This window comes from Pimephales promelas, chromosome 5 (assembly GCF_988280905.1).
Source record: "Pimephales promelas chromosome 5, fPimPro1.hap1.1, whole genome shotgun sequence".
In the NCBI taxonomy this organism is placed as follows: Eukaryota; Metazoa; Chordata; class Actinopteri; order Cypriniformes; family Leuciscidae; genus Pimephales; species Pimephales promelas.
In genome coordinates this window covers 24,646,550-24,674,070 of record NC_142773.1, presented here as the reverse complement: position 1 = coordinate 24,674,070, position 27,521 = coordinate 24,646,550, and the positions used below count along the sequence as shown (strand labels likewise).

Here is a 27,521-nt window from a genome sequence, read left to right as displayed (position 1 = left end):
GCCTTACCACACCAAGGTCAGATAACCATTTGTGTGACACCATTTGCTTAGAACAAATCAGTGAAGCATGTTTAATGAACAGATCCGCATCGATGGAGTGTAACATTTTGTCTGTATTTTATTTCATCTACTTTTTCCGATATCATCATTTTTAAACAGCAATATCCACAAAATATTAACATTGTGCAAGAAAACATGATTTATGGCACATCCGAGAAGAACAATTACAAAAAATAGATATATTTCTTCATAATCAAGGCAGAAAGATACATATGCATACACAGGAAAAAAGAAAAAAAAAACACAAAGTAATGGGACAGGCTGAGATTGAAATCTACTGGCTACAGATATTACCCACACAAAGCCTAAATCTCACCTTTCATGGGCATGAAAGAGCTCGATGGTGTGTGAAGTCGAACAACGTTAGGGGGACGAGGAATTGAGGTTAAGGTATCACGGCCTTCTCAGCACCTTAAGTGTTCTCGCTGCGCACAACGCTCACTTGTCCTGGCGCTCGCAAACAACGGGTCTCGCCGCATAGCAAGAAGTTTTCTCAGTTAAATGATTGCGGGGTCTTATTAAACCTAAGTGCGGGGAGTTGTTAGCGTACTTAAGGTCAGCGCTATACTTTGGAGCACAGTGCATTCCCACACAGGGTCAAGAGGGTGGAGAACTCAATTCTAACAAGCTAACTTAGCTTAGCTGACTTTCACAGTGTTTGCTCCAGTGTAATACCATCAAATGTGGCACAGCGAGTTTGGTGGCGGGTCAAAAACGTCACACTTTTGTAGCACTTTGCACTTTCTGTTCCTAAAGCGGACTTCAATATGGCTCTTCCTTTGAAATAACATGGTTAAGCAATGAAAAGTCAGAGACTTTCTAATGTAACACTTGAAGTGATTCAATTTTAATCCTTCATCATATAATACGGTGCTTTTTCTCCTGAAGTACCCATCTGCAGAAATGCAAAAAGACACTATACTGCTCCGTTTTGGATTGACAGGAAGTGATGTCACTGGAGCAGCTCTGTCCACTGAGCAATTCTGTTGTTCGCTGACCTGCTGGATGACACATAGCATCTCGTGACCTTCCCCCGCCTTAGTCATTCTTAATACAGGAGCTGATGATAGCATCCCATGGACCGCAGGGAGCACAAAACCCCTCTGTCCCACAACGAGACCCTTTTTCCTGCGCTATGTTGTTATTTTCCAGCATACGAAGCGGGCAGTGGGGGAATTCTGTTTTTAGCACTTATCTGAATACTGGGAGTGACTGTTTGGGGATCATGTCACATGCAAAACAGTCACTCTCGGGGGCCGAAAGACTCTCAGATCCCTGCGAGCATCATGTGCTGAGTGACATTAGACAATTAGAGTTGTGGGTTGACCTTGCCACTCATCTTCTGCATGTGACTGCTCAGGCCGAGCCAAACCCAACGGCCTGTTGCATAAGGCTGAACGTCTTGCCCTTTAGATAGACTCATGAAACGAGCCTCGAGCAAAGCCTTAAGCACCTTGTGTGGGCATTGTGTCAACAATCTGTTCCACATTCCCTCACAGGAAGCAGGTAACCCATCACATGTACAAGTCCATCAAATCCTTTGCTCGTGTCTTTTGCCTCGCCTGACACAGGACTAACTCAACGGTTAAATATGAATGATGGAAGAAACGAAAATTTTACACAAAGATTACAAAAAGATAAAACATCCACAAAAGAAAGAAAGAATGAGCTTTAGTTATCAAACACTGTACAGTTTCATACTCAATGACCAGATTCCATGTTTCCATAGAAAGAAGAAATTGGAACAAACAAATCCAAACAGCTATTCTCAAAGTTAACACCTCTGAAGATATCCAAAAGAAAGTTTATACATTTTTTTTTTCCTTCTGTATGGATTTTACAATCAAGTTTGGTTTCAGAGAAAAAACAAAAATGGCCTTTGCAGGGGCTTCGACTTTAAAATGACGCAATTCTACGAGGCATTTCCAAGCCTCTGCTATCAGGATTGTAAAAATGTATTATTATTTGATACCAAATCTTGGCCTTCAGCTTTCAATAAATTTGACCAACTTTTTTTTTTGAATATCACATTAATATTTCTCAATTTTTATACAGAACTGCACTCAAGGAGGGGGTTGGGAAGGATAGTATTAGGTAAATATATTTTCTCCATTATATAAAACCATTCCTTTATAACTTAATGTTTGAGGATTCTGAAATATAGTATAAACATTAGAAGAAAAAAAACAAAGCATTAAACCTAATGAGTTTTAATCGATAAAAAAAGAACAACAGCTCACAAACAAAACAAAAAAAGTAAAAATATTGGCAACTCTGGTTAATGTCTTGAATCCCTTTGTAAAATATGAAATGTGCTATTGTGATAAAGGTAAGCATACCTGGATTAAATTTTGGCCATACAAATCTAAAATAAACCTTTAGCTTGCAGATTCGACGTAACAATGCAGGGTTAATACGATTTACCACGTTTACCACAGTGTGACTGGGCTAGCCAGCTAGTCAGTCAGCATAACCATGACTGTCTTCCTTTACTCTCCTCCATCACCTATGGTAACAAGGTCAGCCGCTGCACTGAAAAACATGCTGGAGTCTCCGAGTAATCTTTTAAAACGGTTTAGAAATTCCAAATCTGCCACCTCCAGTTAAGTGCGTCTATATGCATGAACGTACTGTGCAGATTCATTCATCTAGATTCACTCAACGCCGGGCTACATGACGCTAGGTAATACGGATATTGCCCCTTTTTGTTTTTACAGAGAGAGCGTGGCGTTTATTTTGCTGGAGAATACCAGGTAAAAAGAATTGTTGGACTGAATTGCCCATTGCCTGGGGATGGGCATCGGTTAAAGTGGGACTGGGATAGCTGGGCTAGACAGAGTAGCTATAGAATGATGCAAGGCTTCTTGTCTTTGAAAGGATTCTCCGAGGTGGGAACCCCCACCAGCAGAGGGTCGCTGCGGGCATGTTGCTCACAGTAACTCATGAGGTCTGCAGCAGCCTTAGACACCTGAGACAGAGAAATAGGAAGAGGAAGAGATGGTGATACAGAGTGAAAATCTACCAAATATGTTCTTCCGATTTTATTTTTGTAACTTTCACTTTGAAAAGAATAGAAAGATGGCTGGAAATGATGGGGAGTAAATACCTGATATCCGGTTACCATACATGGTGAAAAGTTGTAAATGATTTAATATCTCATAAAGTCAAATTTATGGTTTTAGGAAGTATCACCATTTCATCTATGGTGAAAAACAGTAAAAAAAAGTCCCTGAATGACTCTTCATATGATCCTATATTATGGATATTTTTTAATTATTATTTTTCAGCAGCAATGTACATTATGTTTGTGTTTTTTTGTGTTCCACTTTTTAGCTGTTTATTGGATTATTTAGTGTCATATTTGTCAACACCCTTGTGGAATTTTGTATTTGTGTGTATGAGACTGACAACGTCTATATGCGAGTATTGCTCATGTGTTATGGACAGGCCACTTATGATGAACTCCGATTCATCATGTTGCTTTCTATTGTGCCACCTGTATTATTAAGGTGGTAATTAGTACATTTTAATATAAAAAGCATATTTCAGTAAGGTGATAGTTATATTATTATCACTTTATTAAAAACACAGTTATTAGCTGTAAAAAAACAGGCTGAGGCATCCCATAACAACAAATACATTGTCAAAGCATTTTATATGGTGAATTTCTGGCAACCACAGCTACTCTTTTATACCATACATTAAACAGTTTTTCTCATTTGTGCACCACCGTTCAAGGTAGTAAGCACTATGTCACACCGCCAAAGCATCAATAAAAAGCAAAAACGGTATTGCTATTGGTTGAAAGCAAACCTGTTTCACCGAATAATGAAACTTTGTGTACCTTAATACGTTCGAAGCCTGCCTCGATCCTCAGCTGCTCCACCAACTTCCTGGCCTGGGCTATGTTATTACTCGTCGACATTCTCTGCCATCGGTTATCGTGCCGAGTAAAATGAGAAAATTCTACAAGAAAACAAAGAAGAAACAATATTCAAATTGAAGAAGCATTCAAAGCACATAGAGTATGACAATCAAAGTAATTAATGAGAAAAAAATGCTCTTTAAGGTGCAAACTCACTACATACTTTTAGAAGACATTAACAAAACCTAAAAAATGGCTTGAAGGGACAGCAGGGAGTACAAATAAAAGTGTAATAATAAAAGGGATAGCTCACCCAAAATTAAAAATGGTCATCATTTACTCACCCTTCCAAACTATAATGTGTTTTTCAGAACACAAAAGATTATGTCATCATGTTCTTTTTTTTTTCCATACAATAAAAATCAATGTGGTCCAATGTTGTTTTGAACCACACTGACTTTCATTATATGGGCGAGTAAACAGAATTTTTCTTTTTGGATGAACCATCCCTTGAAGTTACAATCATATTGTATAACTTGCAAAAGTCAAGCCTCTAGAATAGTTCTTATATGTAAATCAAGATATTTGTCAGACAGCTCCGACCACACAACTACCCAGAAACAATAGTCCAGACCACCCAGTTCAGGGGCCCATCAATCAGACTAACGCTACAACTGAAAACAGGTGCGGCTGTCCATCTTCTCCCTCCTTATTTTAGGAAAGATGAACACACACCCTTAACATAAAAAGTGCTAAAAAAAAAAAAAAAGAGAGAAAATGATTTTGAAGATTTGTTTTAACTGTTTTTCAATAGGATCCAAAACAACATTGGACCCCATTGACTTCTACTGTATGGAGAGAGGGAAAAAAAATATTATTTTGTGTTCCACAGAAGAAAGAAAGTCATACAGGTTTGGAACAACATGAGGGTGACTAAATGACCCCTATCCCTTTAAATACAAACTGTTTCTCATGTCATGCAATTTGCTAAATACAAGCTTTCATACAGCTAAATCCTCCAAAATGTCATTTCAAGCATTTTTAGTATCAGCACACCCACAGAGAGGTGACTATCAAAGTAACCGCAGAAACAGAGGAAACTCTGGAGGCAGTGAAAGGTTTGGTTCTTTCTGGAGACAAACACACTCCTTATACAACCCCCCCCACCCCCCCTCCCTCCCTCTCCCTCCCTCCGCTCCACGCACGCGCTCCCAAACCAGCGCTGCACCCCTGGTATTCAATGACGTTCCTAGAAGGGGCCATAGTTCTAAACGCATGTTGCTTAGTGCCTGGGCTTTGTCTTCTCAAAGCAAACACAGTCTCTTTCACGGCTCCGTGTGCTGCATTCCAGGAAATATGCACAGCGGCCCTGCATACATAATTGCAGCACTCTAGAATACATTGGCATATTCATTCAAACATACAGGACTCATAAAGGACGATGTCTCCCTTCACTATTTTTTTCCAACCACATCTTCCTTTTTAAAAAAGAAAACCCTCACAGGAAAACTCCTAAAAGGCACAAGCTTTGGATACACAGAGCCATAGTGTGTACCAAGTTGGCTCCATGTAGGCTGCTGGGATTGAATCTTATCTACTGAAAAGTTTTACATCGACAAAAGTGAAAACATATGCTTCAGGATGGATATAAATAAGAATGTTGCAACTAAATACTTGGTTATTTGATTTTAATAAGCAGCCACAAATATCTAATTGACTAAGACTGCAACTGTTTTGTAGTTGGCAATCAGAAATGTGCTAGAAATGATGAATCTACAGATGCATGCATTATAATTTCACGTTATGCATGTTTAATTTTCAGCTTCTATCAAGCAACAGTTGTTTTTTTTGCGTAGTCAAAGTAGAGTCTTCATCTTACTGTCCAATACATGACACATTGCGTAATCAAATATTTGAAGGATGAAATACATGTCTGACGTGAAATCGCATTGTATTTACATCTGTTAGTCTGACTTCACAAAAAACTGCTGCGATTTAATTATGTTTAATGTCCACTTGGAGTGTTCTTCAAAGTATACATTTCTAAAATTGCATATAATAATCTAATCTTAATGGAATAAATACCACTTAGGTGTCCTTACAGAGTACACTTTCAGAATTCATTATTACCACAACATTTAAAAAGTGCACTTTTTTTATAACGTCAATTAGCAAACGAGAAACTCCCGCACACTATCAGACCTTGCATTTAAAAACTCTTTATTTGCTTATAAAGAGGTTTGCAGATTGTCGACCGATCTTTTTTGGTCGTTTTCCTATGCACCTATTATCTGCAGGTGTGTGATGGTTTTTATTGATTAATAATGTCAATAAAAAAAATTAAGTACACTTAAATTCAATATGTTTTAATAATTTTTTGTTGTGCTATGTTTAAAGTACACTTATTCTGATGTGTTGATTAACATATAGCACTATAGTGGGTTATGAAATATTGCTTATAAAAACAGACTAGTGGTTTTAAAAAAGCACTCTAAAGCTATTTGCATTGAATATAAATATTATCTTTAATATATTTTCATTTATTTGCATTAACAATTTCTTAGCATATTATTAATTATTTTATTAAATATATAATTTCCAGAATAAGTACTCTTTTCAAAGAATGTTAAAGTGCACTTTTTTTTCATAAAGGGTTGCTAATGTGTGGTCACAGTTTTGCATTTATTGTCATTGTACAACACACTTCCTCTACAAAAAGTGGGTTAAATCAAAGAGGTTTAGACTGTGTCACAAGGCACCACAGAGTGTGCTGAACTCCCAATGGATCTTTAATTTATCCTCAGAGTCTCACACAGCTCTCACACATTCTCTCTCTGAGCTTAAATCAGGCTCACGTGCAATCAAACCATGCTCTTTCGCATAACTGTGGAGAGTCTCCTAAACAGGCGTCTCTTTTTCCACTCTGTGGAATTCTGATCCAGTGAGGATGAGGAGGAAGGGGGCACTGGAAAACTGCACCCACCCTTGAGTCCCTATGCTCTGTTTTCAGCCACATATTCAACAATAATAAAAATGCATTCAGTGAACAGATAGTTTTAATGAACTGAAAATAGTTTACTAACAATGAGCACTTTTACATCATGTATTAATCTAGGTAAATGTTAATTTCTATATGAAGAGTTCAGATGCAAAAGCCTCTAAGTGCCATTTGAAATTTTCTTCTAGAATGATCACTTTTATCAAGCTTGTATATTTAAGTTCAGTGATTTCACTTAAATGGCAATGATAATTACCTATTAATTGTTATCTAAGTGAAATTACTGAACTTAAATATACAAGTTTGATAAAAATCATCATTAAAGAAGAAAATTTCAAATGACATTTAGAGGCTTTTGCATCTGAACTCTTCATATATACACTAAAGTCATTGTTTATTGTTTATGATACCTAACGCATTATCTAATGTTAAAAAAATGAACATATTCACTTACAGACCATACCAAAAAAAAAAGATGCATGCTTCTAACCCATTTGAAATGTCCCTGAAGCACTGAAAATGCACTGATAAATCAAAGATGCAGCATGTAAACAGTGGTCAAATGAGAATCTGAAGTATGCATCATTCTGTTTGGTCACAGTCTGTGTTCTGGCATGTGCAGCTTTGCAGGCAGACGTTTGTCTTGAGTTCAAAGTGAGGTGGCAGTTCCCGCCAGCTTTCCAATCGGGCGGTAGTATTAAATAAAAAAAGCCCCTGCCTCCAACGGACACCTGGTGGCTACGTGCCGGCTCTTTCAGTAATCTCAGCAGGCTCCAGATGCTTCCTACATTCCTGCTCTTTGAATGCTCGGCGGGAATACCGTATATGCCTGTTCTAAACAAGGAGGGTGAGGGAGGAAAAGAGGGGGAAAAGAGAAAAAAAAAAACAGAGAGTGCTCTGGCAGTCAACAAAACCTGACCAATGGTCCTTCGAGCCTGGCGGGAAAAGCTGCCTCATACCGACAACCAAAAGAAAAAAATGGAGCCTGGGTGATTATTCAGGCTACTGGAATTTGTGTCTGCTCATTACTTGAGCATGTGCAAATAATAGCAGCTCCATCATTGCTAATACCAGTTTATGCTGTGCTTAAACAAGGAGTTATAATAATACTTAAAATAGCTTAGAACAAAAATGCAATCAAATTCTTCATCTTTTCAATGAGCAGCAGTAAACACTATTGTCATTCGTTAACTAAAGCTGATGTTTAACGTACTGTGCAAAAGGGTGGAGTCAGTGTGTTGTTTTCTCCCTTATACTCACCAAGGTTGCGATAGATAGATAGATAGATAGATAGATAGATAGATAGATAGATAGATAGATAGATAGATAGATAGATAGATAGATAGATAGATAGATAGATAGATAGATAGATAGATAGATAGATAGATAGATAGATAGATAGATAGATAGATAGATAGATAGATAGATAGATAGATAGATAGATAGATAGATAGATAGATAGATAGAAGTTCGAAAGAAAGATAGTTTAGTTTGATGAATGGATGGATGGATGGATTTCCTGTCAACGCTAGCAAACTGATTTGCCTCAATGCTAACACACATGAACAAAAATGAGACTAAAAAAAGCTAACCACCAACTAGTTGTCATGAAGCACATCCCTATTATACGCAAGTCAAAGCGGCAGCATCAAAACCTGCAGTTTGTCATACTGTGTCATATTGGCACAACCAGACAAAGACATCAGCAGATTTATTATGTTGCTGTCACTTTAAGAGCTCCACGAATCCGATATACTGTTACACATGCATTTTATTTCTCAACCGTTTACACTCACGTTAGACACAACACTGTTTAGGAGGAACAATTATGAGATGACTTCTATGTCCATCAAATAAAAGGAGAGAAAAGAAAAAAACTGTGATAGAAAGAAAAAAAGTCGTTTTTGTGTGCGGGCTTCGGACGTCTGTTGCACACACAAAACATACACACACAGTGCACAAATATTAAATTATCTTTCGTGTCTTTTTGCGCTTGAATATTTAAACTGGAAAGGCTTAAAATCACGAGCAAATGACAAACTTGCAAACGATGCAACACTGGCTAGATCAGACAAGACACAGTTCTTTCAAATGTCGAGCGGTGTTTACGCTGGTCACAGGGCCTTATTGTCAAGCCCTCTACAGGGACGGTAAACCTATAAAAACCTGTTCAAAAACATGTATTATTTATGCAATCCTGTTTGGTGAGCGTAAATTACACTATATGGCAGTACTAAACAATTGAGTCCAAATGACTGTTACGTTCCACACCCTTCGCCGAATCCGACAGGCTCAGTCAGCTGCAGAAAAGCTTCTTACAAGAATTAGAAACCGAAAACACATAGTACAGCTTGATCAGCTGCCAAAAGAAATGCCAGAAGTGTTTTCCTCAGCTTACAGGACTTTCCAGCATAGCAGCACACTTGAAGGGGAGGGAAATGAGGGGCAAGGAAGGAAAACGAGAGGAAATTAATGGGATTTCTCATCTCCCAGCTGCGATCCAGTGAGGGAGTGTTTGCTCACGTCAGCATGTATGTGCACAGAGGGGTCACAGAACATTCGTGTGCTTGTGCCTGTGCGTCTGGGTGTGACCAGATGGGGACGGAATCTGTAGAGAGACACCGAGACAGACAGACTCATGACCCGGCAGACAGAAAAATAGACAGGGGTACAAATGACTGAAGTGGGTGGAAATTGTTTGGACAGGCTTATACAACGTGTTCCCTGCAGAACAATTACTGATACAGTTCTGGCAGACGCAGATTGGGCAAGCAAAAATACAAAGACCTGATACTGTAAAAATGAGCATTATAGAACTGTTTTGGCCTTGTGTTTTATGAAAAGTTTCCAAGCTTACAAATGAATTAAAATGATGACGATGTTGAATTCTTGAGGTCAGGGACCGGTGCAACGTCTCCAACACCCCACTGAAAAGTTTGATCAGACAGGTGGAGCTGGCATTGCCGCCGTGTGCATCACACCGTGGTACCTACACCACCCTGTTAAAAACTTGTTTAACAGAAAGGGGAACAAAAGAGAGATTTGAAAATGCCTGAATGGCTCGAGTCAAGCCACTTTATGATAATAACTTTAAATGGTCATACAGTGAGAAAAATTGTTGCTAAGGAATTTGTTTAAACGTTCGGAGGAATTGTAGGAATGCGGTCCCGTGCAATTTGAGGTGAACGTGACAAGAAGCTATTGTGACCACAAATCCAGTTTATACAACACATGTAAGCCATAAATACTATTAATGGGATACTAATGCAACATGAAATAGTGTAAATACTTTTAAAACAGGGGTCTTCAACATTTGTATTTATAAGAAATTCTCCTTTAACATTATGAATGTCTTTTTTAATGGATTTCATTAATCAAAAAAGAGAAAAAAATTTATTAAACACACACACACACACACACACAAAAAAAAATATTTAGAGGCCAAATGCCAAGACAAAATGTTTTTGATTTACATCATCATCAGTGTCGGCCTTATCATTTATCATCAGATACCTGGATTAAAACCATTTGGAATATTCTCTTAGATCTATTTTTCCAAAATATAATGGAAATAGACACTACAAGAGAACAAGGCCACTAACTAACTAACTAACTAACCAATATAATATGCAATATGCTTCATTTTGTTTAAACTTACAATCAGAAAGTGAACGTGTTTGCAAAAACCGACAGGTTCCGTCAAATTGCACAGTGAAAGGTTCACTCTACCAATGACAAATACTGAAAACAGATGCAAGGTTGAATATGCACAACGCCCCGTGTCTGGAAAAACAGGCAGTTAATGCCAGAAAAGCACAGAAACATGTTTCTCCAGTACCTTGGGAGGAGGCCCCTATTTTGACAACTCACCAAAGTTGAGGTTGAGGTTAAAACTGTGAGCAGGAGGAAAAATGAACGATAATCTTGCCCCTACAAAACCTGGAATGAAGGTGAGGTCAGGAAGTGCATCTAATCAAAACACAAAAAGCGTGTGTGGGAGAGCCATATCCTCTCTGCATCTACTTCACAGGTGACATTTTTCTCCAGTCATGGATGGAAAGAAACTAAAGCATAAAAACATTTTCTGCAATGACGAAATATTAGGTTGCACCAAAACCGGACCTAGAAACATGAGAAACTCTACGTGACTCAGGAGGGTGCATGAGCTGATAAACATCTGCAGTGGAACCAAAAGAAATACACTTCCTATTCTGAGAATTGGGTATTTACGAGATGCCTCAAATCATAACAGCCCTTTCATGATACACTAACCTCCAGGAGAACGTTAGGCGGTCAGATCCTTTGTGACTGAGTGACTCTAGAAGCGGGTTTACTCACAGGGTCACTCACGTAAACATGTGGTTCTAGCATGATGTGTGTGCACATTGGACACAAACAAGGCCTTTGAGGCAGGAATCAAAACCAGGTGCATAGTAATATAACCATTGTAATCAGACAGTAAACAAGCATTCAGGGCAGAATAGAGAAAGTGACTAACCAGCCTCTTTCACAACAACAGACTTCCTCCTCCGGTCTGCCTCCTTATAAGGGCAAAGGAAGCTGAATAAACGGAAATGGGGAACTCCTAGGGGTGCAACTCAGCTTACAGTAAGTACTATTGGCTCTTATGTGGGGGATTCTGGGTTGACATGGCTATTACCAAATATAGCATTCTGTCTGTTTTCCAGCTCCTTGAAGTGAGCAGCCGTTTGCACTGGAAAGTCTGCAACATGTTGGGCAAATATGACACGGGTATCATTTTGAGCTGTGGATAAGGACGACACGTGGAGGAAATATTAGCCATGTTCTTCTCAATGTCTTTCAGAGCTGTGCCAGCTACGGAGACACTGTGTTTGGACTGAAAGAGACTTAGATGGGACAGCGTGGTTGGATCTGTCCTTGTGGGAATGTACATACTTGGAGGATGGGAGATATTTGAGATGACGCGAGACATTTGTGGTCAAGGCAGCCAGTGACGCAAGAGCACTGAGAATGTCTTTCCTCTTTCACCCTCTGATAAAACTACAGCACTGTTGGGAACACCGATAACTTGAAAATTCATATTTTTTATGGAATATTGTAGTGTTTAGCATAATTAAACTGTACACATATTTTTTTTTCATTCATGTGCTCAATCATCTTTTAAAAACATCAATGAGGGCGGGACAACAATCCCGCTCCATCAGCAGCAATTAACAAACAACAACAATCTAATTATCCAATCAATTCCTGATAGAAAAAATAAGGTCCTGCCCAACATTTTAGTGCTTTTAAGATGCCATTTCACCCGGATAACTCAGAAGTAGGGCTGTGCAAAAATTAATTGCGATTAATCGCATCCAAAATAAAAGTCTGTGTTTACATAATATATTTGTGTGTGCTGTATATAATTATTTTGTATATATAAATACAAACACATGCATGTATATATTTAAGAAAATGTGTTATGCATATATATAATATTTATATTTATATAATATAGATTATGTATTTATATATGTATACAGAATTTAAGCGCAAATAATTCTTAAATATATACATGCATGCATAGGTATTTATATATACAAAATAATTATATACAGCACACACAAATATATTATGTAAACACAGACTTTTATTTTGGATACGATTAATCGCAATTAATTTTTGCACAGCCCTACTCAGAAGAAAAGATTATTGCAATTTCCGGTTCATGACATCAACCCGTCTGCACTACTTAGTGGGATAAATTACCAACGCATGACGGTATTAAAGTTGTCAGATGCTGGTGAACCAACATTTTTTATGTAATATTTTTTATTTTCATGTCATAGTTAATAAAATCAAAAGTTTTAAACGATTTAAGTTAATTTACACATCACAACATTTTTAATGTACAGTATGAAAATGCATTAGAGCTGCACGATTCAGGATGAACTGAAAATCATTTTATTTTTATTTATTTTGTTTTTTCAAATTTAGCCGAGGTTCTGAAAAATGATAAAAATATAAAAGAAAAAGCGAATTAAAATATATTTTATGTCCAATAACTACCTGAAATCGTCCTACCCCCCATTACAGCGCCCCTGTGCAGAACACCTGCAAAAGGCTTAGTATAATTTATGACTATGCAAACTATGCAAACTTGATCCAGTCTTGCGTTCTTTCCGGGAAACCCTTCCTATTTCTCTTTAATCTGATATTATAACTCCAGGAAGTGACTGTGCTGTTCTGCAGTGCCACAGAGCTTGTCTATCTGTCCAAACACAACACTAGATGACCTCTGTGATGACCTCTGTGACATCTCACAAGTGGCAAAGTTCTGCTGATACCCTCCCCCGCTGACCGCTGCACTGCTTTACTTGAATCTGCTCTCCATGACGCACTTTACACGCATCTCCTGCGAGCTCTATGTGTACAAACAAGAGACACATTAGCATGGTTCAACACGCGGTTCAGCTAATGTTCTCCATTCCTTCTTCACATATTAATACAGACCTCTTCAATGACTATGACATGGTCATAGACAACAAACTAATAAACTCTTAGTGCTTTATTGCAGCTTGACCCACGCATTGCAATGAAAAGCTGCAATGAAGCCACTCAAGGGAAGCATTCTCCTATTGTAAACATGCACAGCTGATTTGTGATTTTTAAGCACATATGATGACTTGGTGATGATTACATAATTTACAAACAGTTCAGGCAAATCCAATGCCAGGAGAACTCACAAACTACAACTGAACAGACAAACAGAGGGTCTAAAGATAAGATTACAATTTTTTTTTTAATACAGGTATGTGAATCGATAGGAAAAAAGCCCCTAATAAACCCCATGGGTTTATGTACACCAGTGATGTTTATTGCTAACTATTTCCCAGCCATTGACGAAATTTTACATAATTTATGACAGAACGCTTTCCAGCCATTGACTACATTTTTCGTAGAGCCCGACCGATAAAGGATTTTGAAGGCCGATACCGATACAAATATTTGATGGTTTTAAAATCCGATATTCCGATATATCGGCCGATATATATATAATTTCTTCTTCTTCTTTTTTTTTCAGAAACTCGCAACAAAACATTTACAGATTTCCCTAACATTAGTTATTTGTAGGTATAAGTCCAACACTCATCACATGGTTTGCGTGTTTCGTCCGTTTTTATTTTATTTTTGAAATATTCATTTATCGGCCATTACAACTGCCGATACCGATAGTTTGGAAAATGCCTAATATCGGCCTGCCGATATATCGGTCTGGCTCTAATTTTTCGGCAATCCACGTTTTCACTGCTATTCGGTAGAGGGTGCTATTCACATCTTCTGAAAGAGTACAGAATCTCAGGATCAAAACACAGATTAAGAAGCAGAAAAAAAGCATTGAGAAGGAAAGATTTAACTAAAACTATCAAACATTGTTTTCATTAATTAAAATAAAACTGAAATAAAAAAGTAAATATTAAATGAAAAACTTGTTTGAGTTCAAGATATAACATAACATATAATAGTATTAACTAATAAAAATTACAAGCATACTGCAAAATTACTAAAACATGCTAAAAATTAGAAGGAAAACAGAAAATAATAAAATAAAAGCTATTCAAAATATGAATAAATAATATAATAATATATAAATAATACTAAAATAACATTGATGTGCAGACTCTGCAAATGTATCTACACATTGATTGCTAAAATTAGTGTACAATCAACATAAAGGAAGATTAATTTCCATAAAATTTGTTTAATAGTGTCTTCTAAATGCTAGCGGTGCTTATAGTGACTTCAGTTAAACAAATCACGAAAAAAATAGTGGTGCAAGCTTATTATAAGACTCATTTCCCGAGACTTTTTTTTTATTATGTTAGCAGAGAGTTCATTGTTTTTATGCCTTTCGAAAAGCATCCATCTGACGCATGTGTGCATAGACCAACAAATAGCACAGTTCCCATTCCAGAGTAACTGACTTATCTGTCATGTAGTCGAATATAAGTCACTCATTAAAATTCCTACGTTTAGGTAGAACAAGTCATTATTGTACGGCAGACGTTTCCTAACTGAAGCACATGGAATCAATATCACATGACTTGTAATGGAGACAAATCTTGATAATTATACGGCAGGAATGGGGCCAGCTTTAATAAAGTGACTATTCACTAATGTCACAGTTTTATAAATGGTGACCAGGGGGGTGAGAGAGAATGAGAGGGAACGTTTAGAGTCGGTCTAGGGTCACTCTCTGCGTCTGTCGATACCTAAAACAGCAGGGCATTAGGGAGATATATATACGACAGGCCGTTTCACACCTCTGTCGTGAAACTGCGTAAAGCAGGCGGTTCACATGCATTTCTGACCTGGTCCCCATCGAACTCCCACTGAGGAGGGCTGTTGCAGATATCAGCTGCACAGGTGTCAAACCTCACTCCTGCTTTCCCAAACAAGCCACCCTCAGTGCAAAGGGTGTAACAGACTTCTCTTTCCAAACAGGCGGGTGCATGTGGTAGAGAACAGGGAACCAGGACTGTTTACGTGCAAAGAAAGGACCAAAGTGGAAAGGCTGCTACCTGCTAGGTTGATCCAATTAGATATGTTATCAGGACAGGTGACTAGGTGTGAAGTATTTTTGTTGATGAAGGCAGTCAGAAAAAAAACTCTTCCAGTCAATGTTTTGACTAAAAAAGTCAATACACATTGTATACATTATTGTTCATTAAATGCCCTTTCTCTTGCCTTTTCCATTGCTAAAACTAGGGCCGCACAATCAACTATAAAAATGACAAAACATGATTATTTCAATTGAAATTGAAACGTATGACTAAGAAATTACTAGTAAATTATTAAATGTATTGCTAAAATATTTTTATTTAATTAAAATATTAAATTTTCACTCATGCAGTCCCAGATCAAATTGAAACCCATGAAAAACTGTTTTTTTTCCTGAGCATTAATGTATGAGTGCTAAACCTTTGGCTTTGGCCCTGGTTTGCAGGACAGGACTCAGTGCTGGGAAGCCACACCTCTACCCTCAAATCTTCCACATGTACAGAACGTGGAAAGGCCCTTAAATTAGGTCAGTCACACTCTGGGAGCTTAACCTACTTGCTTAAGTACAAGAGGAAAATTGGATTTACCACCTCACCCACATATCTGCCCAGCCTTTAAAGGTGCCGAAAAGAAAAGGAGTATGATTAGTAAGTTCGTATAAAAGAGCCATAAAAGTGAGTTTGTTGTTTCAAGTGTTTGGCCGTGGGACTGAAAAGTGTGTTGGTAGCAAAACACCCAGGTGTCAGTTGCAACACCCCGTACCCGTGACTGTGCTCTGGTGGGAAGAGTATGCACTCAGCCAGGATTCCTTCGTCTAGTCAAGGGAAGGGTCAACTTGTGTCAGACTCGGGTCAAAGTTGAGTCCTGTGTGCCAATGGTCACGGGCCAGTCACCGCAATATCTCCCGCTGCATAACTAAACTCGGCACACCTGTGAAATTTTCTGTCTAATTTTTAAACGCCTCAAATGTGAGAAAGTCTGCTAACTATTCACAAGGGCATCTATGATCACTTTTAACCTCAATTACAAATTCACAACAGATTTTAACCGGCTGAGGAAATTTCCCTGAAAGACACTTTGCTGTCAGGACAGATAGAATTATACTATTATACTACTTACTGTACTGAATCCTGCTTTTTGTATGCAATAGCTTGTGAATGTAACAAATGTGTTATAATAATAATTAATATACCTATAATACAATAAATTACACTATGTATTACTTGATATTTTAATGTAGAGAATAAGAAAACAACATGAATTTATATTGTATACATTTTGTATTACATTACAATCATTTAAAAGTATTAATTACATTTACAATAAAAGTAAGATTAATTATTAATAATACTTTTTTGTCTCCAAATGTCTGAACTACATTGAGTACATTGAGCCTGATCCAATAATGAGAAAGAAAACATATATTAATACATAAATAGCACTAGCAGTGCAAGGTCGAAACAAGCACATTGCATTGTGGGATACAGTATTGTATGGGTTGTATGCACATTTTGGCACGCATTATATAACCCAGGCTTTCTATGCAAACAGTAAACATAATGCAGAACGAGTTACAAAATATGGTGTAATGCAATTTTGAACATTCCCCATGCGCGCAACATGCAGCCACAATGCAAAACAGTTCAGAATTCACATGAACTGTGAAACACTAACAAACAACCAGTGTTCCTATATTATATCAGCTGATTTGCGCATTATACAGCTGGCTTACTCGGAAAGGTAACAGATAGGAACATGAATGCTTATGAACTTTGAGTTCAATGATGCTGCAGAATCCTTCCATAAAGGATTAGAAAGCAGGACAGACAGTAAAGCTAGTACACCAGACAAGACATTTAAAACACTGATTATGCTATCAAATCAGCTAGAACATGGAGAGAAGAAAAACGGTTTGTTATGTTTCTGATGTAATAATAATACACTTTGAACATATAATACACCTCCTGGACAATTCCTTTCGGTGTGCAAACCAAATCAAACAAAAACGAACAACTGGCTAAGCTTGAGTTTTACAAAGAAAGAATTTAAAAAATGAATTCCAGTAAGAGAAACGTTACAGATGAGAGCGGCATTCCTGCGGCGCTTCAGGAGTTCATTGGACCTAAAAGCTATTCAAACTATGTGTCTTTCCTCTAACCAGAAGTGTGGCACAGACATGGATGAAACCTTTCATGCAAATGAATTCTTGCAATGCAAACAGAGCCTGGAGCAAGTTATGACAGGAAACATTCAATTATTCGCAGTAACACTTTATCGAAATACTAGCATACTGCTACTACACATTTATGTTTTGAACTCACGCATTTCAAAAAAGGAACTTGTTTAGGAATAATATAACACTTAAAATAATGCATAATGTTTATCATCATTATTACTAGCCTGACTTCGTCATACTCATATTCAAGAGAGAATATGAGTCTGAAACTCCTCCTTTGGGATTTGATTATGAGGCGTGTCGTAACCGAACCAGGAAAAAAAAAAAAACCTTTGCACTCAATTGGATAGTCGGTAGACCTACAACCAATCAGAGCAACGCAGTAAGTCAACTCCTTTGCATAGCGCAGTTTTCAAATACAGAACGTAGCCTAACTTTATTTATTTTAGAAGTTAAATAACGAGTGTTGCTTCTTTTACTTACTTCTCCATGAGTGCCAAACCAGCTTTTCATTACATCCCATCTTCTTAGCGACCGTCAGAGCCAGCTGATAAGTTACACTTTTGTCGAATCATGTCGGAAGGACGCCAAAAATATCTCTCCGATCGACAAATGCCTTGATTGCAGTTTTTTGTTTGTCTATTAAAATGAATGCGCTGTCGATTTATTTTACAAAAGACGCGACAGGGGAATCTATACATCTCAATTCTCCAGCTGCAGTCATCTTTGACAAGCGCTCTTTGATAACGTGATGATTACGTCCCTGCAGATCATCTGTCCATCATCGTATAAAGCCCGCCCTGGCATTTGATTGGCCATTTCAATGGATTGAGTCCAGACCGAACTTCTGACCAAAAAAATGTTGTGGGCGGAGTTCAGGCTGGCATCCAGGCTACATTATTACTAGATTTTTATTACAATTTAATGAAGCTTATTTTTTGAATAGTGTTGGCTCTGTGACGAATCCCATTACGCTCCTACAAAAGCATCTGCTAGTGCTAAATGCATAAATGTGACTTAAAAGTAATAATGTTATAGAAAGTAATGTTATATTAGTCTTAACTATGAGATCCCTGCAAATGTGCATAGCAATGTATTTTGCCAACTAAAACACCATATAGGAGGAGGAGGAGTGATGGAGGCGGTAGTGTGCAAGTAGTATGCGATGCATGAGCTAGAGTGGGCCGCACATGTAGGTGAGAGTGGGAGACTGATCTATATGCTGGGGAGTGTGTGAACGCAGTATGAGAGGCAGGAGGAGGGAGTGCATCAGCAACCGTTACTCACATTCCCCTTTCAACGACAAAAATGAAAGCGAGTACAGAACGGCAGGAATGCGGCCAACTGTGGAGCTGAATAGGGATTACTCAATGCCGAGGAGATTGTGAAGAGGCAGTGGTGAACAAACATAACGGACTCTTAATGCTACACAGTCCAAATCACACATTTTAGCAATTTGGACGTGAGCTGCTTGGATCTCCAGCACTTGGCATGCCACTCTTTGTCTTAGATGCAAACCTGCTGCATAATCCTGCCATGTGAGGCTGCTTCATGGATGTGATATAAGCGGTTATAAGTTCAGTGAAACCCCAAGAGATCCACAACCGACTGTTTATGCAACAATTACCGGCACATGGCATGTACCCGAGGAATATGAAATGATGCGCATGTCAGTCAAAGTGTTTCATCCGCTCTGCTGGAAACGGGGAGGGAAAAAGCTGAGATGCTGACTCATATTATGAAAGCTCACTACATAAATAGCACAGTCATCATGACCCAGCACTTTTTGAACTGTTTCTCTCACCAAGCCTTTCATAACACGCTCAGCTGTTTCACAACACAGACAGAGTAAAGGACTTAAGTGTGAGGTATTCACCACACATCCATCTGTAATGAACAACAAAACATTACAAAATCTATCACAGGTTCTAGCTATTTTCAGCACTGCCCTTTCTCATATTTTAAGCATTCTGAAAAGCTAGAATTGAATTCACTGCATGTATTGAATCAAAGCTGCAAGCTGGAGAGTTGCTATGTTCCATGTTACACATGGAATTATTCAATTGCTCGTTGTTTAGTCTGTAAGTCAGTGCAAGAGACGCATGACTTGAGCCTGACCGACAGTCTATCACTCACTGACAGGCGTCTAGTCATCACCGGATGGCAAAAACAGAAATGACCACAGACCCTACAGTAGATTTCCTGTCTGCCTCAAAAGATCATCTCTAGAAAACACAGACACCGTGTTTGTGTAAAATTCAGACTGAAGTCTCAGAAGGTGTTTTCCCTGAAGCATGTTTTTTTTTTTTTTTCCAAACGGGACCCCATACTTTCCCCCCACAGTCTGTGAGTCAGTCAGCTGACGCAAGACAGCAGGAATCTGGTCAGGGGTTTTGTCCCGTCTAGACCGAGCAGGACGTAACTAGAGATGGAGTCACAGTGGAAAACAAAAGCAGAGCCTCTGCAGTGAAGTCCTATACTGCCACTCTGTGGTGTAGTATATACGTGGCACTCTTTATTCATGACTACTGAACTGTGGATGGTATTTATATTTATATAATATTAACATATACCAAAAAAATGTTTGTTGACTGTGAATTTACAACTGAAAATTTACTGAAAAGATTTAAGATATTAGGACCAAATTATATACAGTACGGGTCAAAAGATTGGAAACATTCCTATTTTTACTGTTTTTGAAAGAGGTCTTTTATGCTCAAGGCAAGCTTGCATTTATTTATTCAAAAATACAGAAAGAACAGTAATATTGTGTGAAATATTATTACAAATTAAAATCATAGTTTTCTATTTTAAAATACTCTGAAATATCATTTATTTCTGTGATGCAAAGCTGAATTTTCATCAGCCATTAGTTATTCCAGTCTATCGCATGGTCCTTCAGAAATCCCTCTAATATGCTGATTTATTGTCAATGTTGGAAACAGTTGTGCTGCTTAATTTATTTATTTTTTAGAACGTTATCTTTTTGAACTAGAAAAAGTTCAAAAAGAACAGCATTTATTTAAAATAGAAATCTTTTATAACAATATACACTGCCCTTCAAAAGTTTAAGGTCAGTCATTTTTTTCCTTTATTTTTAAAGGAATTGATACTTTTATCCAGCAAGGATGAGTTAAATTGATAAAAAGTGATAGTAAAGATTCATATTGTTAGAAAAGATTTCTAATTTAAGTAAAAATGGCAGAAGGCTTACGTATCGCAGCCCATAGAAACAGACACTAATGAAGCATCTATGGACCCTTTTCACAGACGTGGGGATGTGTTTGAACTGTTTTTAATGTAAATCCAGCAAATATTTCATTTGTTATTTTTTTAATGTATGTGCATTTGTAACACTATACTTTGTATTTAATTACCTTTGCATCAAATTACAAAAAAACTAGTTAATGCTGCTGCTGTGTAGGCGTTTTTAATACAGAGGCTGTGTAAAGTTTCTATCTTCCTCTCTTCTAACTGCTCTTATCAATCTCTCTCTATTTTTTTTATAAATATATAAAAGTTTTTATTTTGCTATTTGAACAAATTAGAACACAAAAATATATTTAATGTAGTCTTTCATTCACCGCTATACTGTTTACCCAAATGTTTACCCAAATTCTACACATACATTTTATAAACTCCGGAGCTCTCAGCTGGTTAAAATGCCAACTTATTTGGATGATGCACATTCATACAACAAGCACATTTAGCCCAGCACACAGCATGGTTTTAGATGTTTGGTAAGTTCTGTCTCAAAATAGGCAATACGTCATAAAAGCCAACCAATCAGGTTGTGACCGTATCCCTATGCCTTTAGGTTCGGTGATAAAAATGGCATTCTGAACGCTAAGCAGATTTTTATAGTCTTCCAAGTCGAAAACCCAGCTAAAACAAACGTAAAAAGGCCTTAATATGCAGCGAAAAAACACCCAATCTGGCAACACCATCCAGCAGTGTCGCACCACGGGCGCCGTCGACAAAACAGGGATTTTTTTTAAAAGGGATTTTATGACGAGGCCGGTGAGGATGGGAAAAATCTTACATTTCTGTGCAAACTGCCCTTCGATAAAATAATTGTTGTCTGTGGTTGTATATGGGGTGTGGCAATAATAATAAAAAAAGAGCTCGCAACATATGGATAAAAAGAACTATAAATGAACTAGTTCATTTTTTGAAGAATGAACTATGAACTGAACTAGTTCATTTTAAAATGTGTGAACTGAACTTTGAACTAGTTCATGTAGAAAGTGAACTTTCCCAACACTGGTCACACTCATGGAGTAGAATCAAGTATACACAATATTCGTTGTTTCCAAGTCTATTTTAGAAACTACCAGCAATAGTATTTCCTTTTTATGGCCCATTTCTTTATTCCGAAAACAAATAAAACCTAAGGAAAACCAGTGACCGGTAATCATGAAAGCAATAAAAGAATTCTGAGGAGGCATTTACACGACACCGGAACTTTTTAAGTGTCGCCATCTACTGTCCAGGCATAAATAATACAGCATTTTTAGTCGTTTTTGTGGATCTATGTGAATGGGGATTGTTTTGATAACAATGTCGTCTTTACACACAAAAAAAAAACGTAAAGGAAAAACGTTTCTGTTTTTAGTACATCATTAGCCGAGTTCCCATTACCCTTCAAATTGTGCAATTTGAAATGATTTGAAAATACGAACAATGGAAACGCAAACGCTCCCATTTATCGCAAAAAAGTTTTTACTCTCGCATGAGGTGTTTTCAGGCATTTCAAAAAAGGAATATTTCACAAAACTGCAATGGCGCATTTTACAGTCGCCTAACTTAGAAGGCGGTTAATGAAAACGCTGTCATTTCGCAATAGTTTTTTTTTTACGATATTAGAAGAAAAGAGAATCGCAAAAGTGTAAGCGCAAATCTGTAATCTGAAACGTGCCTAGTGTTGTGTAAATGTACCCTGATTCTACAAACAAAAACGTGTAGCTACATACAAAACATGCAGTTGAAGTATGGTTAACATAATGCCAATTCAAAATTATTGTTGCTCTACTTTCATTGTTTGATTTCTAAAAAAAAAAATCATTCCTATCTTTTATCAAATGTGTAAACAACATGTCAATGACAAGAAATATACAATTTAGAAGCATGTACACATGAACTGTCTATACATCAGCACTGAACCACAATGAGGCCTCATCTATCTCTATTATCAAAACTGAACTGTGGACTGGGTGGTTGCTATGGACACAGCCCATTGTAGGCTGCAGAGAGTATATGCATGAATCAGTGAAATATTGTTACATTGACACCCCCATGTGGTCAAGCTGCAACACCTGTATGCCAATATATAAAATTCCCTGTCAACTAAATTCAAACATAACCTGTATCATAACATAATCTGCATTCTTAGTTAGATCAATATAACTTTTATTTGGAATTTGTCTTACCTGGATGATGGAGAGGCTGTAGACAAAAGCTGGCTCGGGTACCTGCAGGTAAGTTGACTTGTCTAGAAAACAAAAACACAATATACATATCATTTATATTATTGCAACATGTGATTTCCCATTTGACCATCTATTTATGTAATCTTACTCTATATTATCTGTGAATAAATTGTTACAACTGATATATTGCAATTAAAAAGTGAAATATAATAAGGAACAAAAAGGGTTTTTAAAAAAGCACATTGCAAACAAAACATCAACACGTACCCACACAAACATAGCAAAAAACTTATTTAAAAAAATAATAATATCATAATTCACACTTGTTCAATAATATGTTAAAAAAATGAACTAAAATTTTTCAATTTGATTCAATAGAGGGCAGTGTCCTGATGCAAGGCCACTAATGCAGATTAGGTTAGAATTAGCAGAATTATTTCAATTTTAATCTGCTTTTAGTAGCTATGCGGAATTAATCTGCCCCACCACCGTCTGCAAGGTTTTGTTTTTATCTCTCTCTAATCATGACACAGAAACATGCTCAGACAGGCTTTATCTTAGCAAGTGTACACATACTGTAAATTCTACCCTTATTTTCAAATGGGTTACTGACTCTGAACTGGTACACCTTGGTTTACACACTATCATTTTACACATAACCTTTACTTTATAATACTCTTTCTTTGCAACTATTAATGCCAATTAAAGCTTGAATATCATTGACTCAAATTATATCACAATGGCATTATGACTATAAATAAATAAATCCTATTCCACACTAAAAAAGTATGAACTAGTCAAAAGGAAATTTGTATTAATAGTTAAACATTCCACAATAAATAAATCCTATGAATATGCAATAGTGCATTACAAATCCAACCCAACATATTTATAGTCTAATCATAACTGGCCGCACTTCCATCATACAGTTTCACATGTTGTTGTACATGAGATGGTGAAATAAAGTGCGTTCCAGCTATAACCATTATTCATGTTGTCAAAACAAATATTTCCAACCAGGCAAACCAGAGTAGAAAGACAGAGAGAGAGATGTGAAGCGGCAAAATCAAAACCTATGAATTATTAATCTCATCTCATTCAGTAGAGCTCTGAGTATGATCCTAGCCAAGCAAAACAAAGTGGCTGGACCAGTTGATAAACCTGCTGCAGTTCACTAACCATCTGTTACTGTACACAGAAAATGTATCTACTGTCTGAAAGAAACGCATGTATTAATTAGGGTTCCAGTGGAATAAGTGAGTGAGTCCGTTCTGTAATTAGTGCACAGTAGCAGGTCCAGCTGTAATTATATTCATGTCCCTGGAAGACTTCATACTGGGAAAATACAGGTCGCTTCAAGACACCTGATTAGCTTGAGCTAATTGATTTTTAAGACTCTGTGTTTGGTATCAATACAGTAAACATTTTTTTGATAATGTGTGTATCCTGTGTATATACATACACGTTCAGTACATACATTCTGCACATTATCAGAAACTTTACCAGATTAAATAACCGTTCTTTTATAAAGTATGAGTTCCAAATGAAAACAAAACCAATACGGGCATGTGCCTTTATATTATTATGTTTTGTACATACAAAGGAGGGGGAGGTGATACTTGCACCTGCACTTAGACAATGTGACATATAACTGCCCTGAAATACATTTAGTATCTGTCAGGAGAGTATACAGCATTAGATGCATTGACAAGACTAGGCATTGGCAGACTAGACTTTGTAGTGAATCAACTGCACGGTGTACAAGCACACTGTGAATTCTGTGGCTCAGTATGGTAATATTACCAAAATGGTGACAATGGCTCACCATGAAGTCATTTTCTATAAAAATACTTAATCTGTTAAATGATGAATCTACTTGCCCTTTTGATTTGCGGGGAACATTTAAATCTACTCATTATAGGTTTTTTTTTTAAAAAAATAAAGGAGAACTGTGACAACAAAAATAAAAGTAAAAGTTTCTTGACACCCAGCACCAGTTGAGAAGTGTTATATGTAAAATACTATTTTTCACTAGGTACAAGCAGAAACTTGTACAGTACACTAAGTATCTTTAATAAAACAATAAAATAAAATGCATTATATTATTATTTTATTATTAGAGATGCTTCTCTGACCACTGCCTATAAACTAAGGATTACCTTTAAGCTATCTAAATGTGATTAAACATGACTAGTAATAACCATAACCACTATGTAACTAAATCATATTTTTGTCATATGCACATAATTGTAATCGACTTGCCAGAGGAGGATGGGCTCCCCCAGCTGAGTCTGGTTCTTCTCAAGGTCCAACCTCCCTGTTCACCTAAACATCTTATGGAGTTTTTTGTTCCCTTGCCACAGTGAGATAATATTCTGTACAGCAACTATGAACGAGATGTTTGGTGAAAAGTGCTATAGAAAGCAAACTATTACATTATGCACAACCTTATAAGTGACTAAAATAAGGAAAAGCAGGCCTGTGTAGCTGTTAACTAGTGCTGCTCGGCTGTTTCTGGGTTTTTATGTAAAGTCCAGAACAGTGTAACTGCATTCAGACAATATTTCATCATGACATCGTCACATTAAATCAGCCCAAAACGATGCAGAAGTGCAGGCATATCTGCCATAACGCACAGCATTTTGCTCCAGAGCTCTGTTGCTGTTGGTAGGCCTTGCTCACACTGATGGAAAGACAATGCGGGCATTTTGACAAACGGTACACAATGTACGGCTCCTTGTCTATAGCTCTGAAGACTCCTTCAAACGATGTATACAATGTACAAACCTATAATGACCCGGCGCTGCAAATATCTTCCACGGAATTGGAGAATATGTAAGGCGTAAATGTGTTGACAGGAGGCGCAGGAAAGCTTCTTCTCGCCTGTTAAGCTTTAGTTTGAGCCAGAGAGCAAAGATTGATTCACACAAACACTCAAATGACAATCTTGCCCTCGCGTTTTTTAAAGCAGACATAACATGCACAGTCCACTAAATATTATTGATGCAAAGCCCACTCCCCACCCCACCGGGCAACGCTTAGAAAATTCAAGCGGTTTCGGATTCGTGACACCGGTGGCGTGGAGCGCCGCGCCGCGCGCCCTGCCTATAACGCAAACGCGTTGAAAAACACGGGCGTTTAGGTAAGCAAACGGATGCTCGATTACAAACCTGAAGTAAGGAAGCAAGGAAGAAAATAAGAGCTTGTTGTATACTCACCGCGTCTACAGTGGTTGTGGAGGTAATTTAAAGGGCCAGGTTCGCGCAGATTGTTACCCCCCCCTTCTAAACAAACACCACCCCCTCCGTGTACCAGTGTCCACCCAGTCAGTCCCCCCACCACCGGTGACAGCGTTCTCGCACACAAACTTGCTTTTCTCTCCTGGGAAAAACCTGAGTCGGTGCTGAGTCAAATAAGGCGGCTCTCCGTTAAAATCGAAAACCAATCAGTTTCGCCAGCTCTGCCCTCTCCACCCTCATCGGGTGCCTACGGGTTTGGTTGCGTCCGTCGGTGAACTGTTTCGCTGCTCGATTGGATTTTGGAGGGTTTTGAGCTGCCGGGCGGTTTAAGAAGTACACTTTACGTGCAGCGGTTCATCGACCCAGTCTTCATTAGCCTACACATTTGGGCGCACCGAACTCGTTACAGTCTTCCACCGCAGTATGCAGTAACGCCTACTGGCCCAAGAGGGCGCTAGTGTACAAACTCTGTTCACACATGGAAGAAGAACGACGATATTGAATATTTCATTATTATATTTTAATTTCAATATATTTCATTATTCCATTGTTTGTATTCAAAACTGTTTGGATGTGTATTAATTTCAATCATTGCTCATACCTATTTCCATTACTACTTAACTGCTAGTTGATAACATTTATTTTGTTTCTAATATTTATTCCATCTTTACTTGATTAGTAGTAGCCTAGCAATACACACACACACACACACACACACACACACACACACATATATATATATATATATATATATATATATATATATATCAGAAATGTTGCTATTAGAATAAGTAGCCTAGCCTAGTAGGCTAGCCTAATTATCTTTGTAGTTACTTGTAAAATTGAAAATTATCCTATTGGATTTTAAGTTTAGTAACATAAATATATAGGCTTAGTAAAAGAAATAGCACTTGGTGGCATAGTAATTCTTAAAGAGATAGTTCACCCAAAATTGCAAATTCTGTCATCATTTACTAACCCTCATTTCATTCCAAACCTTTATGACTTTCTTTCTTCTGTGGAATAAAAGAAGATATTTTGAAGAACGTTGGTAACCAAACCGTTTTAGTTCCCTGACGACCATTGTATGGACAAAAATACTGACATGACATTTCGCAAAATATGTTATTTTTAATGTTCCACAGAAAAGTAAGTCATTCGGATTTGGAATGACATGAGGCTGAATAAATGATGACAAAATATTCATTTTTGGTGAACTATCCATTTA

The 27,521-nt window shown here is 37.5% G+C and overlaps 1 protein-coding gene across 3 annotated transcripts; it reads right to left on the bottom strand.

Annotated features, from left to right (window-relative positions):
• Window positions 1-100: 100 nt before the first annotated feature.
• Window positions 101-26,701, bottom strand: gng7 (guanine nucleotide binding protein (G protein), gamma 7). Of its 3 annotated transcripts, none has more exons than XM_039673809.2 (4): window positions 26,273-26,701; window positions 23,055-23,116; window positions 3,905-4,026; window positions 101-3,028 (listed from the first exon to the last, which is right to left on the bottom strand). In XM_039673809.2, the coding sequence occupies exons 3-4, from the start codon at window positions 3,983-3,985 to the stop codon at window positions 2,903-2,905; spliced, it is 207 nt and encodes a 68-aa protein (XP_039529743.1). In that variant the 5' UTR covers window positions 3,986-4,026; window positions 23,055-23,116; window positions 26,273-26,701; the 3' UTR covers window positions 101-2,902. The 3 variants fall into 3 exon arrangements, with proteins under 3 accessions (XP_039529743.1, XP_039529742.2, XP_088987300.1); XM_039673808.2 differs by lacking the exon at window positions 26,273-26,701 and adding an exon at window positions 25,842-26,119; XM_089131174.1 differs by lacking the exons at window positions 23,055-23,116; window positions 26,273-26,701 and adding an exon at window positions 11,196-11,315.
• Between the last annotated feature and the right edge of the window lie 820 nt (window positions 26,702-27,521).

Bases quoted from the DNA above. Each gene is read 5' to 3' on its own strand.
- gng7 (XM_039673808.2), bottom strand. From the start codon at position 26,029: ATGTCTGCTTTAAAAAACGCGAGGGCAAGATTGTCATTTGAGTGTTTG. The intron at 23,117-25,841 runs GTTTGTACATTG...TTTGTTTTCTAG, and splicing joins GCAGCGCCGGGTCATTATAG to ACAAGTCAACTTACCTGCAG. The intron at 4,027-23,054 runs GTAAGACAAATT...GTTTTCTTGTAG, and splicing joins ACAGCCTCTCCATCATCCAG to AATTTTCTCATTTTACTCGG.